Here is a 17,507-nt window from a genome sequence, read left to right as displayed (position 1 = left end):
AAAATGGAACCAAAAGACTTGCTCAACACAGGGTTACCACAACCTTCAGTTTGTTAAAAAAACTCTATTGAAGCATAATAAAGTGAAGCACAATAAAACAAGGTATACCTGTAAAAGAATATTATAACATTATATAAACACTGCTCTGATTGGAGAGGGTTACATTTCTAATCCTAAACAAAGGAGTTCTGTATTTCCTTAGCACATGACCACAGACTGAGGTCCAGAACAAAACAGGATCAGATAAAAGAAAAAACAGTGGACCAAACTTTAGTCTTTCTGCTCCAATGAGCTCATTGCTGTAGAAACCTTTGTAAAGGTGAAATTGTTGCAATTATTCTTGGAGTTAGCTGCTTTAGATGACAGCAGTGTAGCAGAGTTATGATGTAGCCATATCATTTACTAACATCCTAGCAGTTACAAATGACTGAGCCCTAACAGAGACAAGGCACATTAGCACACATGAAAAGGGGTCTAATTGATAGACTAGGTAGAAGAATCCAGGAAACACAGAAAAAAGCAATTAACTGATTATATTTAAGTATGTCTCTATTAATACACTGGATAGGTCATTCATCTCCCTGCCTCTGGGAAAGTCTGTTTCTAGATTTTGGTTTTGTTTTTTTTTTTCTTTTTTTGGCCACGCTGCATGGCATGTGGGATCTCAGTTCCCTGAACAGGGATGCCACCCGTGCCCCCTGCATTGGAAGCACGGAGTCTTAACCACTGGACCACCAGAGAAGTCTCTAGATCATGTTTTTACAGCACATAAAGTAAATTGCCAGTGGGGGAAAATATTTATTTTCCTCTTACTTATTCCTTGTCAAAGGTTTATGAAAATCCTTCAGTGGGACAATGGTAACAAAAGTTTTCACAGGATCAACAAGAGTGCCAAGACAATTCGATGGGAAAAGAAGCGTCTTTTCAACAAATGGTGCTGGGACACCTAGTTCACAGTATGTACAAAAATTAATGTACATGGACCAAAGACCTAAATGTAAGAGCTAAAACTGTAAATCACTTAGAAGAAAGCATAAGAGTAAATATTCATGACTTTTGATTAGGCAATGGTGTCTTAGAAATGAAACCAAAAGCACAAGCAACAGCAAAAAATTTTAGATAAATTGGACTTCATCAGAATTTAAAACTTTTGTGCCTCAAAGGATACCAGTGAGAAAATGAAAAGACAACCCACAAAATGGGAGAAAATACTTGCAAATCATGTATCAATAAGGGTCTAGTACCCAGAATACACAGCTGACCCTTGAACAACACAGGTGTGAACTACGTGGGCCCACTTATTTGCAGATTTTTTTTACACTAAATACGTACTACAGTACTACATGATCCATGGTTGGTTAATTCTACGGATGCTGGAACCATGAATACAGAGGGCTGACTAAAGTTATGCTTGGATTTTTGACTGCCCAAAGGTCGATGGCCCTATCCCCCGCATTGCTGAAGGGTCAGCTGTAGAAGGAACTCTTACAACTCACTGACAGGAAGACAACCCAAGTTAAAAATGGGCAAAAGATTTAAACAAACATTTTTCCAAAGAAGATATGCAAATGGCCAATAAGAGCATGAAAAGATGCTCAACATCATTAGTCACTAGGAAAATGCAAATCAAAACCACAATGAGACACCACTTAACACCCACTAAGATGGCTATAACCAAAAAGACAAATAATAACAAACGTTGGCAAGGATGTGGAGAAATTAGAACCCTGATACAGTGTTGGTAGCAATAGAAAATGACACAGCCACTTTGGAAAGCAGTCTGGCAGTTCCTAAAAAAGGATAAACTTACAGTTACCATATGACCCAGAAGTTTCACTCTTGCTAAATACCCAAGAGAACTGAAAATATTATGTCTACACAAAAACTACACAAATGTTCAGAGCAGCATTAGTAATAACAGCCAAAAACTGGAAACAACCCAAATGTCCATCAATTGGTGAATGGATAAAGAAAAGGTGGTATATCCATACAATGGAATATTATTCAGCCTCAGAAAAGGAATGAAGTATCTGCTACAACATGAATGAACCTTGAAAACATTATGCTAAGTGAGAGAAGCCAATTACAAAGAACCACTGATTTTATGACTCCATACATAAGAAATGTCCAGTAGAGGCAAATCCACTGAGACAGAAAGTAGATTAGTGGTTGGCTGGGGCTCAGGGTACTTAGGGAAAATGAGAAGCAACTACTAATGCGAATGTGATTTCTTTGGAGGGGGTGATAAAAATTTCCTGGGATTCCATAGTGGTGATGGTTACATAATTCTGTGAATATATTAAAAACCATTGACCTGTATACTATAATTGGCTGAAATGTGTAATATATGAATTTTAATCTTGATAAAGTTTTTTAAGTTTTCATAGAATTTAATTTCCAGAAGAATTGGAAAGTAGAAGCTGTCCATTGAAGGCCTAGGAAGGAGAAGCAAAGGGTTACCAAAAGTATTTCATTCACATGGAGGCCAGACTGCTTTCCTGTGCTTAACGTATTACATTACAAAACAGTGGGGTGGCAGAATGCATACAGCATATGGAAATCAATGGCAACATGAGGCAGTTTGAGTCAGTATATTAGGAGTTCATCTACTCAGGCTGATAACTATTGACCTCACCATTTCAAACTCCTTAGGTCAATTCAGGACACCTTATTCTTGATGTAGTCTACTACATTTCTAGGCACACCAGAAACAGAAAAAATAGGTATAATAAGGCTGTTGATAGTTACATTATCATTGGCTATAATTATGGCCAATATATTTGTTATCATATATTGTTATATATATATATATAGACTGTTGACATTACATTACTATTGGCTATAATTATAGCTAACATATTATTTATATAATTATGAAAAACATCCTAGTAATTATGCATTATGAGCACAAACTGGTAGTAACATTGTTTCTATCAAACATTTAACTAAGGAACTCCAAGAATTATCCAGCTCTTATCTGGTTAATTTCAACTAGTATCAAAAGCACAAGTATATTTCTCTGTCAAACAAGTACCATGAACACTGCTGGTGCCCAATATAACTTAGCTGAAATATTATAGACTACCATGAGCAAAAATGGTGTTTCTCCATATCACCTGTGAAATCAATTCAACAAGTAACCGCCCCCCCCCCTTTCCTTTGAAATGATTACTTCAATAACCACCTCAAGGAATCAGACAACAGACAACTTGGACCTTTACTTGGGGTCATCAACTTCCCAAAGGTTCACTACAGACTATTGCTAAGGAAAGGGGACACAGGTTAAACACAGAGACCATACATACAGTGGTTTGGCAAGAGGAAGGCAGGCCGATTTCTCTATTTTAAAATAAATTTCAGGGTAGGAGACATACTTCTTGGCTGTTGTCTACAGTGCTGATTTTCTTTAAATAAGAGGAAATGCATTTATAAAAATCTCCTAAATGCCTCCAATGATGATAACAACAGATAACAGGCAATTTGTCCAGAAGGAGCTTAGAGGTAACAGACTAGGTCACAACCACTGACCTTTTTCAAGTCAAAGCACCAGAGAGGGGTCCAGCTTTCCAGGCACTTGGATTGTGAATCCAAAGACAGTGGGGAAAAAGAAAGAGAAAGATCAACTCTGAGGAGTAAAATGCAAAACATTTATTGGAAATGATGGTTCCAATTCTTTGAGTCCTTGATTTCACACTGGTCACTACTAAAAGTGGTGTGCGCCGCATATTTATCAAAGGGCAATCTAAATTATTTGACTCTCTTTCAAAATCTATGGTATATCTGAAGATATTCCAAGATGTTGCATAAAGAAGGCTGAGACACTAGCTCACACAAACCTTCAAAAGGCATTATTTGAACAATATTATATATAATTCTCAAGTTCATTTTCAACACAGCAAATAACGTCCCCTATGGTTGGATATATTATAGTTATTAAAAGTTGTTGGGGATTTTCCCTCATACAGGGCACTAAAACACTTTTCAAAAAGAGCTGTAAGATGTCAACAGTACAAAGAAATTATTTTCACATAATAGTAGGCCTCTGGAAATCCCAATGAAAAATTCTATGTAGAGAATATGGGAAGTATGTTTGAATTTATGTAAAGGGAAAAAACTCATTTGTCCATGTTTGGGCACAGAGGAAACAAGTAGATTAAACCAGTGTCATATGCTATTCTAGACACTATTCCATCCTCCATTTACTTTTCAGCCTTCTAGATTCTTCTGGGATAATTTTTCTCTATTTTTGGGCTTCATGAAACTAGGCTTCCCAAGTTTATTTGCCTTGCAACTGGCTGCACATGGCTTTGGTACTTAAGCTCTGAGCCTCAACTGGCATTACCAGGATTTGATGACATAGATATGTCTGTATGGGTCAAATCCTCAGAGAACAATGAATCAAGAATACCAGAAACAAGTGCACAGTGCAATGTTACGTAGTTAAGCTTTTAAGAAAACCAGACATGCCTTTCAATTTTGCACAAGTTCTCTGACTTTTGATTTCTAGAAATTTAACCATATTTATACTTTTTCTGAAAATAAAAAGGAGCAAATGAAAGTCTCTTAGGAGGGCCTAAGTCATGGGTAAGGGGGAATCCTCGCTAGGCCAAGTCAAGCATAACCAAAGATCAAGGGCAAAAATCAGTCTCCTCTTTGAAGACATCCACAGAAGCAGTTTTTCCGTGTCAATTAAAGTGCTGTGTGGAAAAAGAGTTGAATTAAGGGTAGATTTACCTAGGAATTCCTGTATCCAATGCAAGTTACCAGAATTGAAAGTACATGGGGGGCTACCCTGGTGTCGCAGTGGTTGAGAGTCCGCCTGCCGATGCACGGGACGCGGATTCGTGCCCCAGTCCGGGAGGATCCCACATGCCGCGGAGCAGCTAGGCCCGTGAGCCATGGCCGCTGAGCCTGCGCGTCCGGAGTGGAGCCTTTGCTCCGCAACGCGAGAGGCCACAGCAGTGGGAGGCCCGCGTACCACAAAAGAAAGTACATGGGAAGCAGAACATTTGTTAAATGTGCACTATTTACTCCGCCCTGTATACACATGCTGTTCTATTTCAATCGTATTCAAATTTTTAGTCAAACTATGAGAAAATTTCTCCTGGCACCATCGTTCTTCAGGGTTAAAGTTACCAATGGGAGAAACAAAACAAAACAACCAAACTCTCTCTCTCTATATATATATATATATATGCAGAACAAATGCAGACATAAAAATGCAGCCACTTCTACTGCCTCCCCAATAACCTACTCTTTAAGTAAATGTTACAATACTAGAATTTAACTCTCAAAAATCTACCGTGCAGGGCTACCCTGGTGGCACAGTGGTTGAGAGTCCGCCTGCAGATTCAGGGGGCATGGGTTCGTGCCCCGGTCCAGGAGGATCCCGCATGCCGTGGAGCGGCTAGGCTCGTGGGCCATGGCCGCTGGGCCTGTGCGTCCGGAGCCTGTGCTCCGCAGCGGGAGAGGCCACAACAGTGAGAGGCCCGCATGCCGGAAAAAAAAAAAAAAAAAAATCTACGGTGCACTGTGCCTGGTACCCAGTAGGCGTTCAGTGTTTGCTTGTTAAATGAATACTGAAAATATCTGGGACACAAGCTTTCGCTTTGTTAATGTGCATTTACATTCCACTCATAAAAACACATTGTAACATACACACACAAGTCTACACATAGCCCCACTGATGTCAACTCCTGAAAATGCCCTCATGACAAAAAATGGAAGATAAATATTATGCTAGAGTGGGACAGGATGATGACAATTAGAGAAGCTGCGAAAGTAAAATTCTAAACACAATTCTTCCATAGTCTTTTTTGTATTACATTGTGTTATTTATTCTTTCTTTTTCTCTTTCTTAAAATTGAAGTATAGTTGATGTTTTATAGTCTTTTTGATGTCGGGTATCTTCGTTTCCATGATAATTCACAGGTGTCTACAAAAAAGTAATCTATTCCTACTATGAAACTTTAGGACTGCTCTTGGCCATAATATCGCACATAATTACGAACAATCTGTTTACATCCTTATAAACGGCACATCAGAGAATTCATATTTTAAAGGAAGCCACATATTTACAAGTAATATGCAACATGTTCAACAAATGTCAACAAGAATTTATATTCATTGTATCATTTATCATATAAAGAGTAGCTACCAGAAGTACAAGTAATTCTCACACTAGTGGACACTTTTACTAACCACTCATTTCAGTTCGTTGATCTTTTCTTTCCCTAACAAGTATTCCTAAATTTCTTGTGTGTGGCATTTTGTGTTTTTTATCCTGTTTTTATGCTGTACTTCAGAATAAACAACAAATAGGGAAAGAAGTAGATTGGGATTTGTTTTGTTTACGGGTTTAAAAATATCTAAGGCAACATAGAGTTTAACTCCACAGGTTTGTTTACCAGCAGGTTGCTGTTCCAAAGAAGCCAGCCATTTAAAAAACGCGCAAAATAAGGCTCGCAAAAAAAAAAAATTATATACAGGGAATAGATGGAGCGCAAAACACATCAGTCACCAGCAACAAAACAGAAGCTTCATTGCTCGCTATTTGTAAACAAGAGGTCGGGCCAGAGCTCCGTCCTGGCACCTGGGAGGTAAGGCATGTGATAGGCACAACCCCGTGCCCATCCCTAAGCGTTCCGCAAGGGCCGCCTGGGGCCCAAGACCAGGCAACCTACCCTCCAGCCGGGACCAAGCCCTACCGGAATTCTGCTTCCAGCTTGGGGGCTGGAGTCGACCCTCCCTGCTTAACTTCCCTGCAGGTACCCTGACGTTCTTAAACATCCTTCAACTATCTGCACTTTTGCCACGCACCCCGAAACCCACGGCGGCTCTGGCGACCCCCGATCCCGGCTCTCCGAGCCTGCGCCCTCGGGGAAGCCCACCCGGGAGGCGCCCCCGGGGGCGGCTTACCGAGCAGCGAGCCTATGAAGATGACGACCTGCACGGTGGTGGTGAACTGACGGTACAGCTGCGCCTCGCCGAACTCCCCGAGCGCGCTGCGGTTGGCGCCCTCAGCCCCGGCGCCCGACGCGTTGCGCGGCTCGCTGGCGTTTCGGGAAATCCAGCTGCCGTTATGCCCCATGGCGAGGCTGGAGCTCCAGCTCCGTCTTAGCCCGCCCGTGCGCCCGCCTCGGACCTCCGCGCCACTCTCCTGCCTCGAGCGCGGAGGAACACGCGGGCGCCTGGTGGATATCTGGAGAACCCGGAGCAGCCGCGGGTCCCCTCACGTCTCCACATCGCCAGCCCCGGCGCCCGGGAGGCGGGGAGCGGAGAGGGCGAGGCTTCGCCCCATGCCCGTTCCCTCCGGGGTCTCCGTCAGCAGCCACATGAAGGCGGCACGGTCACAGCCCGCCGAGCGTCGTCCGTCCCTCCTCCCGCGTGGTCAGCGCGTCCAAGCCCACTTAGCAGACAGAGAAACACGAGAGGCATTTGATGGTCAAGGAGGGCGCTCTCCGCTCCCGCCGCCCTCTTCAACCTCTGCTTCTGGCCACCCCCGGGGCAGCCCTCTCGAGTCCCCTCCGGCGGACGGGCTCAGCCCCGCTCCTCAGAGGGAAGAGAACATTGGACTGCAGCCTTTTTTTCAGTCCTGCTGGCTTCGAGGCTACGTGGCGATGGGAAACCCGGAAAATGCCCAAGTCAAATGCTCGGAGCCCCGAAGGGACCTGCTGGTCCCCACGCCGCCCATGGCCAGGGTGGAATGCCCCGAACCTCCCCAATAGCCTCGCCGTCAGCGCCCGATAGTCCCCCAAGACGCCCGCGAGGGCTTCTCCGGCCCAGCCCCTCGCTGGGGGTTCCGACCTCCTGCCTCGGCGCGGGATGCACGGGCCTCGTTCCGCAGACCCTTTGCCTCTGCACGGCCCAGTGCCTCCTTTCCTGGCCCCGCTCCGGCCCTCGGCTGCAGGGAGAGAGCCTCCAGACTTTGCGGGGACACAAGAAGACACCGCTAGAAGGGAAGAGGCACTATCTGCGATATCGCCAAACAGCCTGCGCGCGCTTGAGGCGGCTGAGGGCGCGCGGCCCGCGGGGCGATCACGTGACACGCGTGGCCCCGCCCCTACGCCCAGGTTGCCGTGGGCGGGGAGGGACGGCGCCATCTTGCTCCCCTCCCACCACGATCGTGATAGCCAGGGCGGAGAGCGTGGGAGGGGCGGAGGATCCACGTCTCGCTGCGGTGTAGAAGCTCGCGGCTCCTCCGGGGCTTCGTCTCGTTTACTGCTGTCATTACTGCTCCTTATCTCGTCAGCTGGGGCTGCCTGAGGCTGATAATTCCACATCGTTGGCACCTGGGCAAGGAGCCCAGTCTCCTCCATCGGGCCTTGGGTGTAGCTGAAGCAATTAAGAAAGATGGGATTTAGAAATACAGTGCCCGGTTTCCTGGGTCTTTTCATTGAGTCTCATTTCTAAAATGTACACGATACAACCCGGTTGGGTGGATTCTGGGAATGAAGAGTTGGGGAGGGAGCAACTTCCTGTGGGCTGATGCAAACGGTTGGGAGGCCGGGATGAGCGAGTAAACAAGAAAAAATGGTAAAGAGAAGCCGAATGGGAAAAGGAACAGGTATGGATGGCATCCAGAGAGAGGATCAGGGGAAAAGAGAACAGGAGAAATTAGAAGAAAAGACAACTAAAATTTTGCCTGGTTTGACCTTATGAGAACTGTTTCTTTTTAATGAGTGAAGGACACGGTAGAGGGCTTTGACAAATGGACGGGTAGGACTAGGTCCCACCGCAATAACTCTTACGAATTGATTAAAATTACAGAGTTATTTCTTGGTTATCTCAAGGCTGATCGTGCTACCATAGGGCTACTTCACTTTCCCTATTAACCCTTATTACTTATTCTTCTTGAAAGGGCGAAGGTCCATGTCTTGTACATCTTTGGATTCTCAAAATACCTGCACATAATTCTCTATGTAAGCAGGTATTTTGAACATTTTGGAGACAAAAAGAAAAAGAAAAAGAGCTTCCCTGGTGGCGCAGTTGTTGAGAGTCCACCTGCCAATTTAGGGTACATGGGTTCGTGTCCCGGTGTGGGAAGATCCCACATGCCGCAGAGAGGCTGGGCCCGTGAGCCATGGCCACTGAGCCTGCGCGTCCGGAGCCTGTGCTCCGCAACGGGAGAGGCCACAACAGTGAGAGGCCCACATACCACAAAAAAAAAAAAAAGAGAAATGGAAGGAAAATTAATGATAAACTGTATTTTCAAAAAAAAAATAAGTCAGGCTTCCCTGGTGGCGCAGTGGTTGAGAGTCTGCCTAACAATAAGGGGACGCGAGTTCGTGCCCTGGTCCGGGATGATCCCACATGCCGCGGAGCGGCTGGGCCCGTGAGCCATGGCCGCTGAGCCTACGCGTCCGGAGCCTGTGCTCCACAACGGGAGAGGCTGCAACGGTGAGAGGCCCGCGTACCGCAAAAAAAAAAAAAAAAAAATCATTTCCAGCAGTTAAAATTTGTTCTGGGAGTCCAAACATATTTTTCAAGATGAAACCCCTTACACTGTAGTCACTACAAAACATAATTTATAATAATTCAGCAATATCCAGCACACTCCTTAGGAAAGGTTAGGGAAGATGTGTAAATGAGTTGTGTAGTGACAGTTGTAAAAATACCCCTTTACCCACCGTCACCTGCCATCCCTATTCAATACTACTAAAAAGGATTGGGATAAATGTGTAGAAAACATTTTTCAATTTTTCAGATGTAAAGAGTGTTTAATAAAGCAAGAAACCTCTCATTTTGTATTCCGAGAAGATACCAGTAAATTCTCTCCAGCCCCTAAACTGGTGTTAGGGTTTGGGGTTAGTTGAGTCAAGAAATAACCTGACAGGGGCTTCTCTGGTGGCGCAGTGGTTAAGAATCTGCCTGCCAATGCAGGGGACACGGGTTCAGACCCTGGTCCTGGAAGATACCACATGCCACAGAGCAGCTAAGCCTGTGCCCCTGAACTACTGAGCCTGCGCTCTGCAGCCCGTGAGCCACAACTAGTGAGCCTGAGAGCCACAACTATTGAACCTGTGCACCTGGAGCCCACGCACCACAGCGAGAAGCAGCCCCAGCTCCCTGCAACTGGAGAGGGCCCACACGCAGCTATGAAGACCCAATCGCAGCCAAAAAAAAAAAAAGAACCTGATAAACTGAGGGGTCACCATGATCCTCAGACTTGAGGAAGGATTGCCTTGTGACAATATAGGACCAAGGATGAGATCAGAGTGGTATACTTCTTATGGCCATGGGCTATATGAAATTTTCACTGATTACGAGATAATTTAATATTGATGTAAGAAGGGGGAAAGGGGGGGCGGTGGGATGAATTGGGAGATTGGAATTGACATAAATACACTATTGGTACTAAGTATAAAGTAGATAACTAATGAGAACCTACTGTATAGCACACAGAACTCTACTCAGTGCTCTGTAGTAACCAAAATGAGAAGGAAATCCAAAATTGAGGGGATATATGTATACGTATAGCTGATTCACTTGGCTGTAGAGTATAAACTAACACAATATTGTAAAGCAACTATATTCTAATAAAAAAGTAAGATTGATGTAAGCGATTGGACATGATTTAAATATATGTCAAATGTCTATAGTAGTGTTATTTATACCTGTCTGCTCATCACAAACTTAGTGGCCTAAATTACAACAGCAATCACTTATTCTGTTCACAAATATGCAATTCTGGCAAGACCCATTGGGACTGCTTATCTCTGCTCCACATGATATCAACTGGGCCAGCTCAAAGTCACAGCCAGGGTATGGAATCTGAAGGCTTGTTAACTAACATGTCTGGCAGCTGATGCTGGCTGTTGTTGGGACCTCAGCTGGGCCTGTCAGCTGGAATGCTTATATGTGGCCTCTGCCTGTGGCTGCTTGGCTTTCTTACAGCGTGGAAGCTATGTTCCAAAAGTGAGCATTTCAAGATAAGAGTCCCAAGAGGACAAGGCAGGAAGGTGGACGACTTTTATGACTCATCTCAGAAGTCACAGAACATCACTTCCACTGTACTCTATTTGTTGAAGCAGTCAAAAGCCGCCACATATAAGGGGAAAGGACAGAGACTACACCTCTCAGTGGAGGCAGTGTCCATCATATTGTAAGAACAGCAGGTGGAATGAGATTGTTGCAGTCATTTAAGGAAAATAAAATCTGCCATAACATCTGTTTTCCTTTTAACAAAAAAATCCTTCCAAAGGTCTCGTTTTTAGATATTTTTTTTTGGAATGAAACCAGAAGAGGTAAAAAACCACATAAATTAATTACAGTCCTCTTCAGTTACTGACCGTGTACAGGTATTACAGGGATATGAGCTAGCCAATATTAACACCTGGCAGCAAACTGGTACACAGCCATAGCTGAAGGCAGGTGATTAGGACCACCAGCCCACATATTTATGTGCTAGCTAATTTTTATCCAAAACTTTCTGGAGCTACATTAAAAGCAAATAATAGAAAATGGAATAAAAAAATGGGCAACCTCTGGCTCTTAGATAGTGCTTAGTAATTTTTCCTTACATTTTTCTCCCATAATGAATAGTATAAGAAGGCATTCTCCCAGCTTAAAAACACTTTGCGTTCCCAGAGTTTTAAAGTTAGTTGTGTAGTGCTCAGGATCCATTTCCCTATAGAAATAATAAACAGGATGATAGGGTTCCCAGGCAGAGTGGGGCAAAAAGAAGGAAAGGCTCTGGGGATTAAGGACTCCCAGGGAGGTCCTACTCAGTCTGTAGGTCTACCTAGCTCTCCAAAGGTCTACTTTCTTCACAGTGTTTGAAAGAATTACTCTTCTCCTTGTGCCAGCAGTCCACTCATTTAACTAATGTTAATGCCCTGTGCTGGGAAGGCAGGAATACAGAAATGTGGAATAGAACAGATTCTCGAAGCTTTCTCCAATCACCTGTTCCTTAATCATATACCTCCTGGGATTTGCTTAGGGATTTTACCTCTTATAACCATGGGAAAATAGGTATGATGATTAATTTAATGTGTCAACTTGATAGGGCCACGGTTGCCCAGATATTTGGCCAAACATTATTCTGGGTGTGTCTATGAGGATATTTCTGGATGAGATTAACATTTGAATCTGTAGACTGAGTAAAAGGATTGCCTTCCTTATTGTGGGTGAGCCTCATCTAATCAGTTGAAGATCTGGCTAGAACATAAAAGCTGAGTAAGAGAGGATTTCCTCTGCCTGACAACCTTCAAGCTGGTATATAAGCTTTTCCCTGCCTTCAAACTTGAAACATTGGCTTTTCTGAGTGTTAAGCCTGGTGGCCTTCAGACTGGAAGGACACCATCAGCTCTCTTGGTTCTCAGGCCTTTAGACGGGACTAGAACAACACCATCTACAATCCTGGGTCTCCAGCTTGCCAACTGCCTATCTTGGGACTTAGCCTCCAAAACTGCATGATGATAAATCTCTGTGGTAACTTTTAAAAGCCTATTTCCGGGCTTCCCTAGTGGTACAGTGGTTAAGAATCCGCCTGCCAATGCAGGGGACACGGGTTCAAGCCCTGGTCTGGGAAGTTCCCACATGCCGCGGAGCAGCTAAGCCCTGTGCCACAACTACTGAGCCTGTGCTCTAGAGCCCGCGAGCCACAACTACTGAGCCCACGCACCACGTCTACTGAAGCCTGCGCACTCTAGAGCCTGTGCTCTGCAACAAGAGAAGCCACCACAGCGAGAAGCCCGTGCACCGCAACAAAGAGTAGCCCCTGCTTGTGGCAACTAGAGAAAGCCCGCGCACAGCAACGAAGACCCAACACAGCCAAAACTAATAAATAAATAAACAAAAATTTTAAAAATAAAAAAAAAAAGCCTACTTCCTTCTCTGTTTTTTCTCTTACATTCCCATGGTGTGGTGATAGGCAAAATTTACGTGTAGGTGCTAATAACGTCTTTCCAAACCTATAGAATGAAATAGGATCCATTTATGTTCCAAAGAATTCCTGGATTCCAACTTTCTTGGGCATTTATTGAAGAGCAGGAAGGGAGCTGAGTAGGGGACAGAAGAGATGGAATAGGACTTGGGATAATTGCAAAGCCCAAGGGGAAGGTGGGGGGAAGTAAGGAGGAGCCTATGGGTTTATTTCCCCTTCCTTCTTCCTTTTCATCATGGAAGGTCTCTTCCTCCTGCCTCCTGTCCCCAACACTACACTCTCACATGTCCCTGCATGGCCTCTCACTAAAGATGGAGAGAAGAGAAAAGCTGGAAGTGTTTTGAGTTGGTAAGCCAAAGCAGCAGTGTGCTGAGGAAAGAGGGATCCTTATGGCCCCAGGCTACGCATCTGGAATAAGTAGTTCTATTTCCAAATGGCTAATTCTATACCTATACAAAAGACACAGACAATGCAGGTTATTATGTAAACATTACTAGTGTTCAATGGTATCTCATTCTCCTCTTTTTCCGGGCACACAGAAGACTATTTTTCTTGGCTGTCCTTGCAAATGGGAAGGGCTATGTGACTATAATGACTAATGATATGTGATCAGAAGTGACGAGTCATTTCTGAGCTGTGGCAGTGAAAAGCTTGTTGTGATTTTCAAGTCTCTCTGCTGCCCTGCCATTGTGATTGTGGAAGGGGACTTGTGTTGAAGAGTTGAAATATTGAAGCAGCCTGTGTTTCTGAGCTACCATATTGTGGCGGGGGGGGGGGGTTGCGGATGCCCTAGAGAACACCCAGACATAACAACAAATTTTATATAAGCAAGGAATAAATCTTTATTATACTAAACAACCAAGATTTTTGGAGCTGCTCATTATCACAGTATAACCCAGCCTATCCTGGCAGATAGAGTCATGAAAACTGGGGCCTGCAATATTTAAGACAGCATAGACTTTATTTCCTGGGAATGGAAGATATTGAGTTAGGGCTTAAAAAAAAATCTCTGTGTATATTGGTGGCAATAAGGATATCCTAGGTCCTTGTAAAATGAAAGTGGTAGCTGATAATAAAGTCTCTGGGCATCTTTGAATTGAACTACTGGAATATTTCATGTCCAAAAACATACTGGTCTCCAATAAATTTATGTCACTTAAATAACTTTTTTGGGGGAGTACTTAAGCTTAGTATACTCAGATTGTCTCTTTACACAGGCAAACCTACCAACTCCCTCAAGATAAAGAGTCTAGTATCCGGGGCACAGGGAAGGTGGGCAGTATGATGTTGGTGTCAGTTTGACCTGGGTTTGAATGCCTGCTCCCCTATTTCCACTTGTGACACTGGGCAGTTACATGACCTCTCTAAGCTCAGTTTCCTCCTCTACCAAATAGTGATAAAAACGCCTATATTGCAAGGCTGTTTAGAGGACAATAAAATACCAAATTAATGAAAATCTCTAACAGTACCTGGCACATCATAGGAAATCAATGAAACGTAACTATATAAGATTGATTCCAGTTTATTGATGCTTAAAGACAACAAATATCAAAAGGGAAAAAAAGCATCATCTTTCAACATTTTAAAGAATTCTCTCTTTGTAGATATAAATAAAGCACTGCCTAACAAGTCCTGTATTTCAAAAAATGGAAGAACCACTTACTTTGCAATTAACAAAGGACAAAATGGATTTTGGTTAAAGATTTAGAAGTCTACAATTTAACCTTTACACTATTGGGCTAAATACGTTTACTTTATGGTTCTTAGTTTGGGGTATGTTAAATTACCATCAAAGAAATTATCTGTTGGGCTTCCCTGGTGGCGCAGTGGTTGAGAGTCCACCTGCTGATGCAGGGGACACGGGTTCGTGCCCCGGTCCGGGAAGATCCCACATGCCGCGGAGCGGCTAGGCCCGTGAGCCATGGCCACTGAGCCTGCGCGTCCGGAGCCTGTGCTCCGCAGCAGGAGAGGCCACAACAGTGAGAGGCCCACGTACTGCAAAAAGACAAAAAACAAAACAAAAAAAACAAACAACAAAAAAAGAAATTATCTGTTTAAAAAAGCTAATACTAATAATTTACTAATTATCGTAAGTAATGTAATTAGTATAATAATTTACTAATTATATTTACTAATAATTTGCATATTCCAAATTATCTCAATATGTGGACTGGGAAATGGTTTTCTACTGATATGAATCTATAACTCCTAATGCAGTTTCCTAATTTGTAATAGTCCTTGCACCTATAGATTGCTATTAAATTCATCAAAAATATCTGGAAGGTGAGAGATTGAATACCCCTTCCCCCAGAAAGCCTCAGTAATTTCATATACACAGACACATAGACACATGCACACACACATCTACACATAGTGATTATAAAGCAACCTGACTAATTTTTTAATAGCAAGTATGCCAAAACTAAAATATCCATGAATATTATCACCTTTAAAGGAGTCACCTTGGGAAGTGTTTAACTGTTGAAGAATATCTTAACACTTATTTGGGACTCTCTTTTATAACTAACTTCAGAAGTTGGAATATTCTTTCCTGTATCATAAAAGGAAACATTCTTTTGCTGATGGTAACAAATATGTCCTTTAAGAATAAATTTGAATTTTCTGATAGAGCCAAAAGTTATCTAGGACCAATTCTGGTGAATTAAGTGATCAAGACAGTATCTTCTTTGCTAAAAGATGAGATATGACTATAAAATACTACGACTCACAGTCTGACTTGTAAGTAATGGCACAGCTTTGGAATAAAAATATATACTTAACTTATTCCAGAATTTAAAGGACAAGACTCATTTGGATATATAAATATGTAAATGCATACAAATACCCACAAATTGATGCAAAATAAAAAAAGCAATTTTTATTTCATAATTTCTTGAGCAGCAGGAGCCACCTTGCCTCTCCTACTCCTGCCAGGCCACAGAGAGCTGTAAGAACAATTAAGTGCTTTTACCTGCTACAAGGAGACAGGAGAGAGGGCAGGGCCCAAAAAGTATTCAAAGAAGTAATGGCTGAAAATTTCCCATATTTGGCAAAAATCATAAGCCTACAGATTCAAGAAGCTGAGTGAGCGCTAAACATGATAAACCCAAAGAAATCTATACCAAGACACATCATAATCAAACTTCTGGACACTGACAAAGAAAAAAATCTTTAAAAGTAGCCATAGAGAAATGCCACTTTACCTATAGGGGAAAAACAATGTGAATGATAGCAGAGCTCTAATTGAAACCACAAAGGCCAGAAAGAAGTGGCATAACATTTTCAAGGGCTGAAAGAAAAGAACCACTGACCCCAAATTCTATATCCAGTGAAAATATCCTTCAGGAATGAAAGGGAATATAGTTTTAAAATTTGGGCACAACGACCAACAGTCTGGAAGTTTTTCTTTGGGAAGTTGAGGGTAAACAGCAAGACCAGGAGATGTACTTTTGGGGAGCAGGGAGGTCATGAGGAAGTAGAGTCTCTTCCTTGGAGAACTGATAAGGGTTTAGGGAGGACCTGGAGAATAAGGAAATCTTGGAGTGTCCTGACAAATTGTTTGTGAACCCCAGTTACACAAAAACAATCTTACCAGTCTGGATGCTCCAAGAGTTTAGAGGTTATCTGCCGGAAGCCAGGCAAGTACCAGTCTTTACTTTCGAATGATCCAAGACTGCTGAGTTATTTCATGTAGGGCAACCAAATGCAATGTGTGGACCTTGTTTGGATCCTAATGCAAACAAAGCACTGTAAAACAAAACAAAACAACAACAACAACCTTTTCCTTTTAACAGATTATTAGAGTATAATTGACATACAATAAATTGCATATATTCTACAGTTTGATCAGTTTTGATATATGCAAACACCTGTGAAACTATCACCACAATCAAGATAATGAATATATCCATCACTCCCAGGAGTTTCTTCTTGTCCCACTGGAATCCCTCCAGAATCCCTCCCTGTGGCTCATCTCTGTTATCCTGATACCAGGCAATGGCTTATCTTCTATTACTAAGTTTGTATTTTCAGAGTTTTATATAAATGGAATCATACAATATGTACTCTTTTGTCTGGCTTCTCTCACTCAGCATAGTTATTTTGAGATTCATCCATGTTATTATTATATAGATAGCATATTTCTTTTTATTGCTGAATAGTGTTCCATTGATTGTATTGATACATCTCAATTTGTTTTTACCAAGAAACAAGTTTGTCCATCACTTTTGATGAGCATTTGTGTTGTTTTCAGTTTGGTGATTAAGGGCTTATGAACATTCATTTACAAGTCTGTTTATGGACATATGCTTTCATTTCTCTTGGGTAAATAAATACCTAGCAGTGAACAGCTGTGTCATATGGTAGGTATGTGTTTAACTTTTTAACTAAAACTCATGATAGGCCTAAATGTAAAACTGAAAACTATAAAACTTCTAGATGAAAACATGGAGGAAAATCTTTGTGACTTTGAGTTAGGCAAAAATTTCTTGGATAGGATGACAAAACACGATTCATAACAGATAAAAACTGATAAATTGAACTCCCTCAAAAGTAAGAACTATGCTCTTTGTAAAACACTGTTAAGAGGGCTTCCCTGGTGGCGCAGTGGTTGAGAGTCCCC

The 17,507-nt window shown here is 42.6% G+C and overlaps 1 protein-coding gene across 1 annotated transcript in view; it reads right to left on the bottom strand.

Moving 5' to 3' along the window:
- GPR176 (G protein-coupled receptor 176) overlaps positions 1-8,020 on the bottom strand; it is a 92,281-nt gene extending 84,261 nt beyond the window's left edge. Inside the window, exon 1 of the mRNA XM_030842953.2 lies at positions 6,919-8,020. Coding sequence (XP_030698813.1) covers positions 6,919-7,090 — 172 coding nt within the window. The 5' untranslated portion in view covers positions 7,091-8,020. The remainder of the gene's footprint in view (positions 1-6,918) is intronic.
- Positions 8,021-17,507: the final 9,487 nt, after the last annotated feature.

Source organism: Globicephala melas, chromosome 2, assembly GCF_963455315.2.
Source record: "Globicephala melas chromosome 2, mGloMel1.2, whole genome shotgun sequence".
Lineage (NCBI taxonomy): Eukaryota > Metazoa > Chordata > Mammalia > Artiodactyla > Delphinidae > Globicephala > Globicephala melas.
The sequence above is the reverse complement of the archived record's forward strand: the minus strand, read 5'-3'. Positions and strand labels throughout refer to the sequence as shown.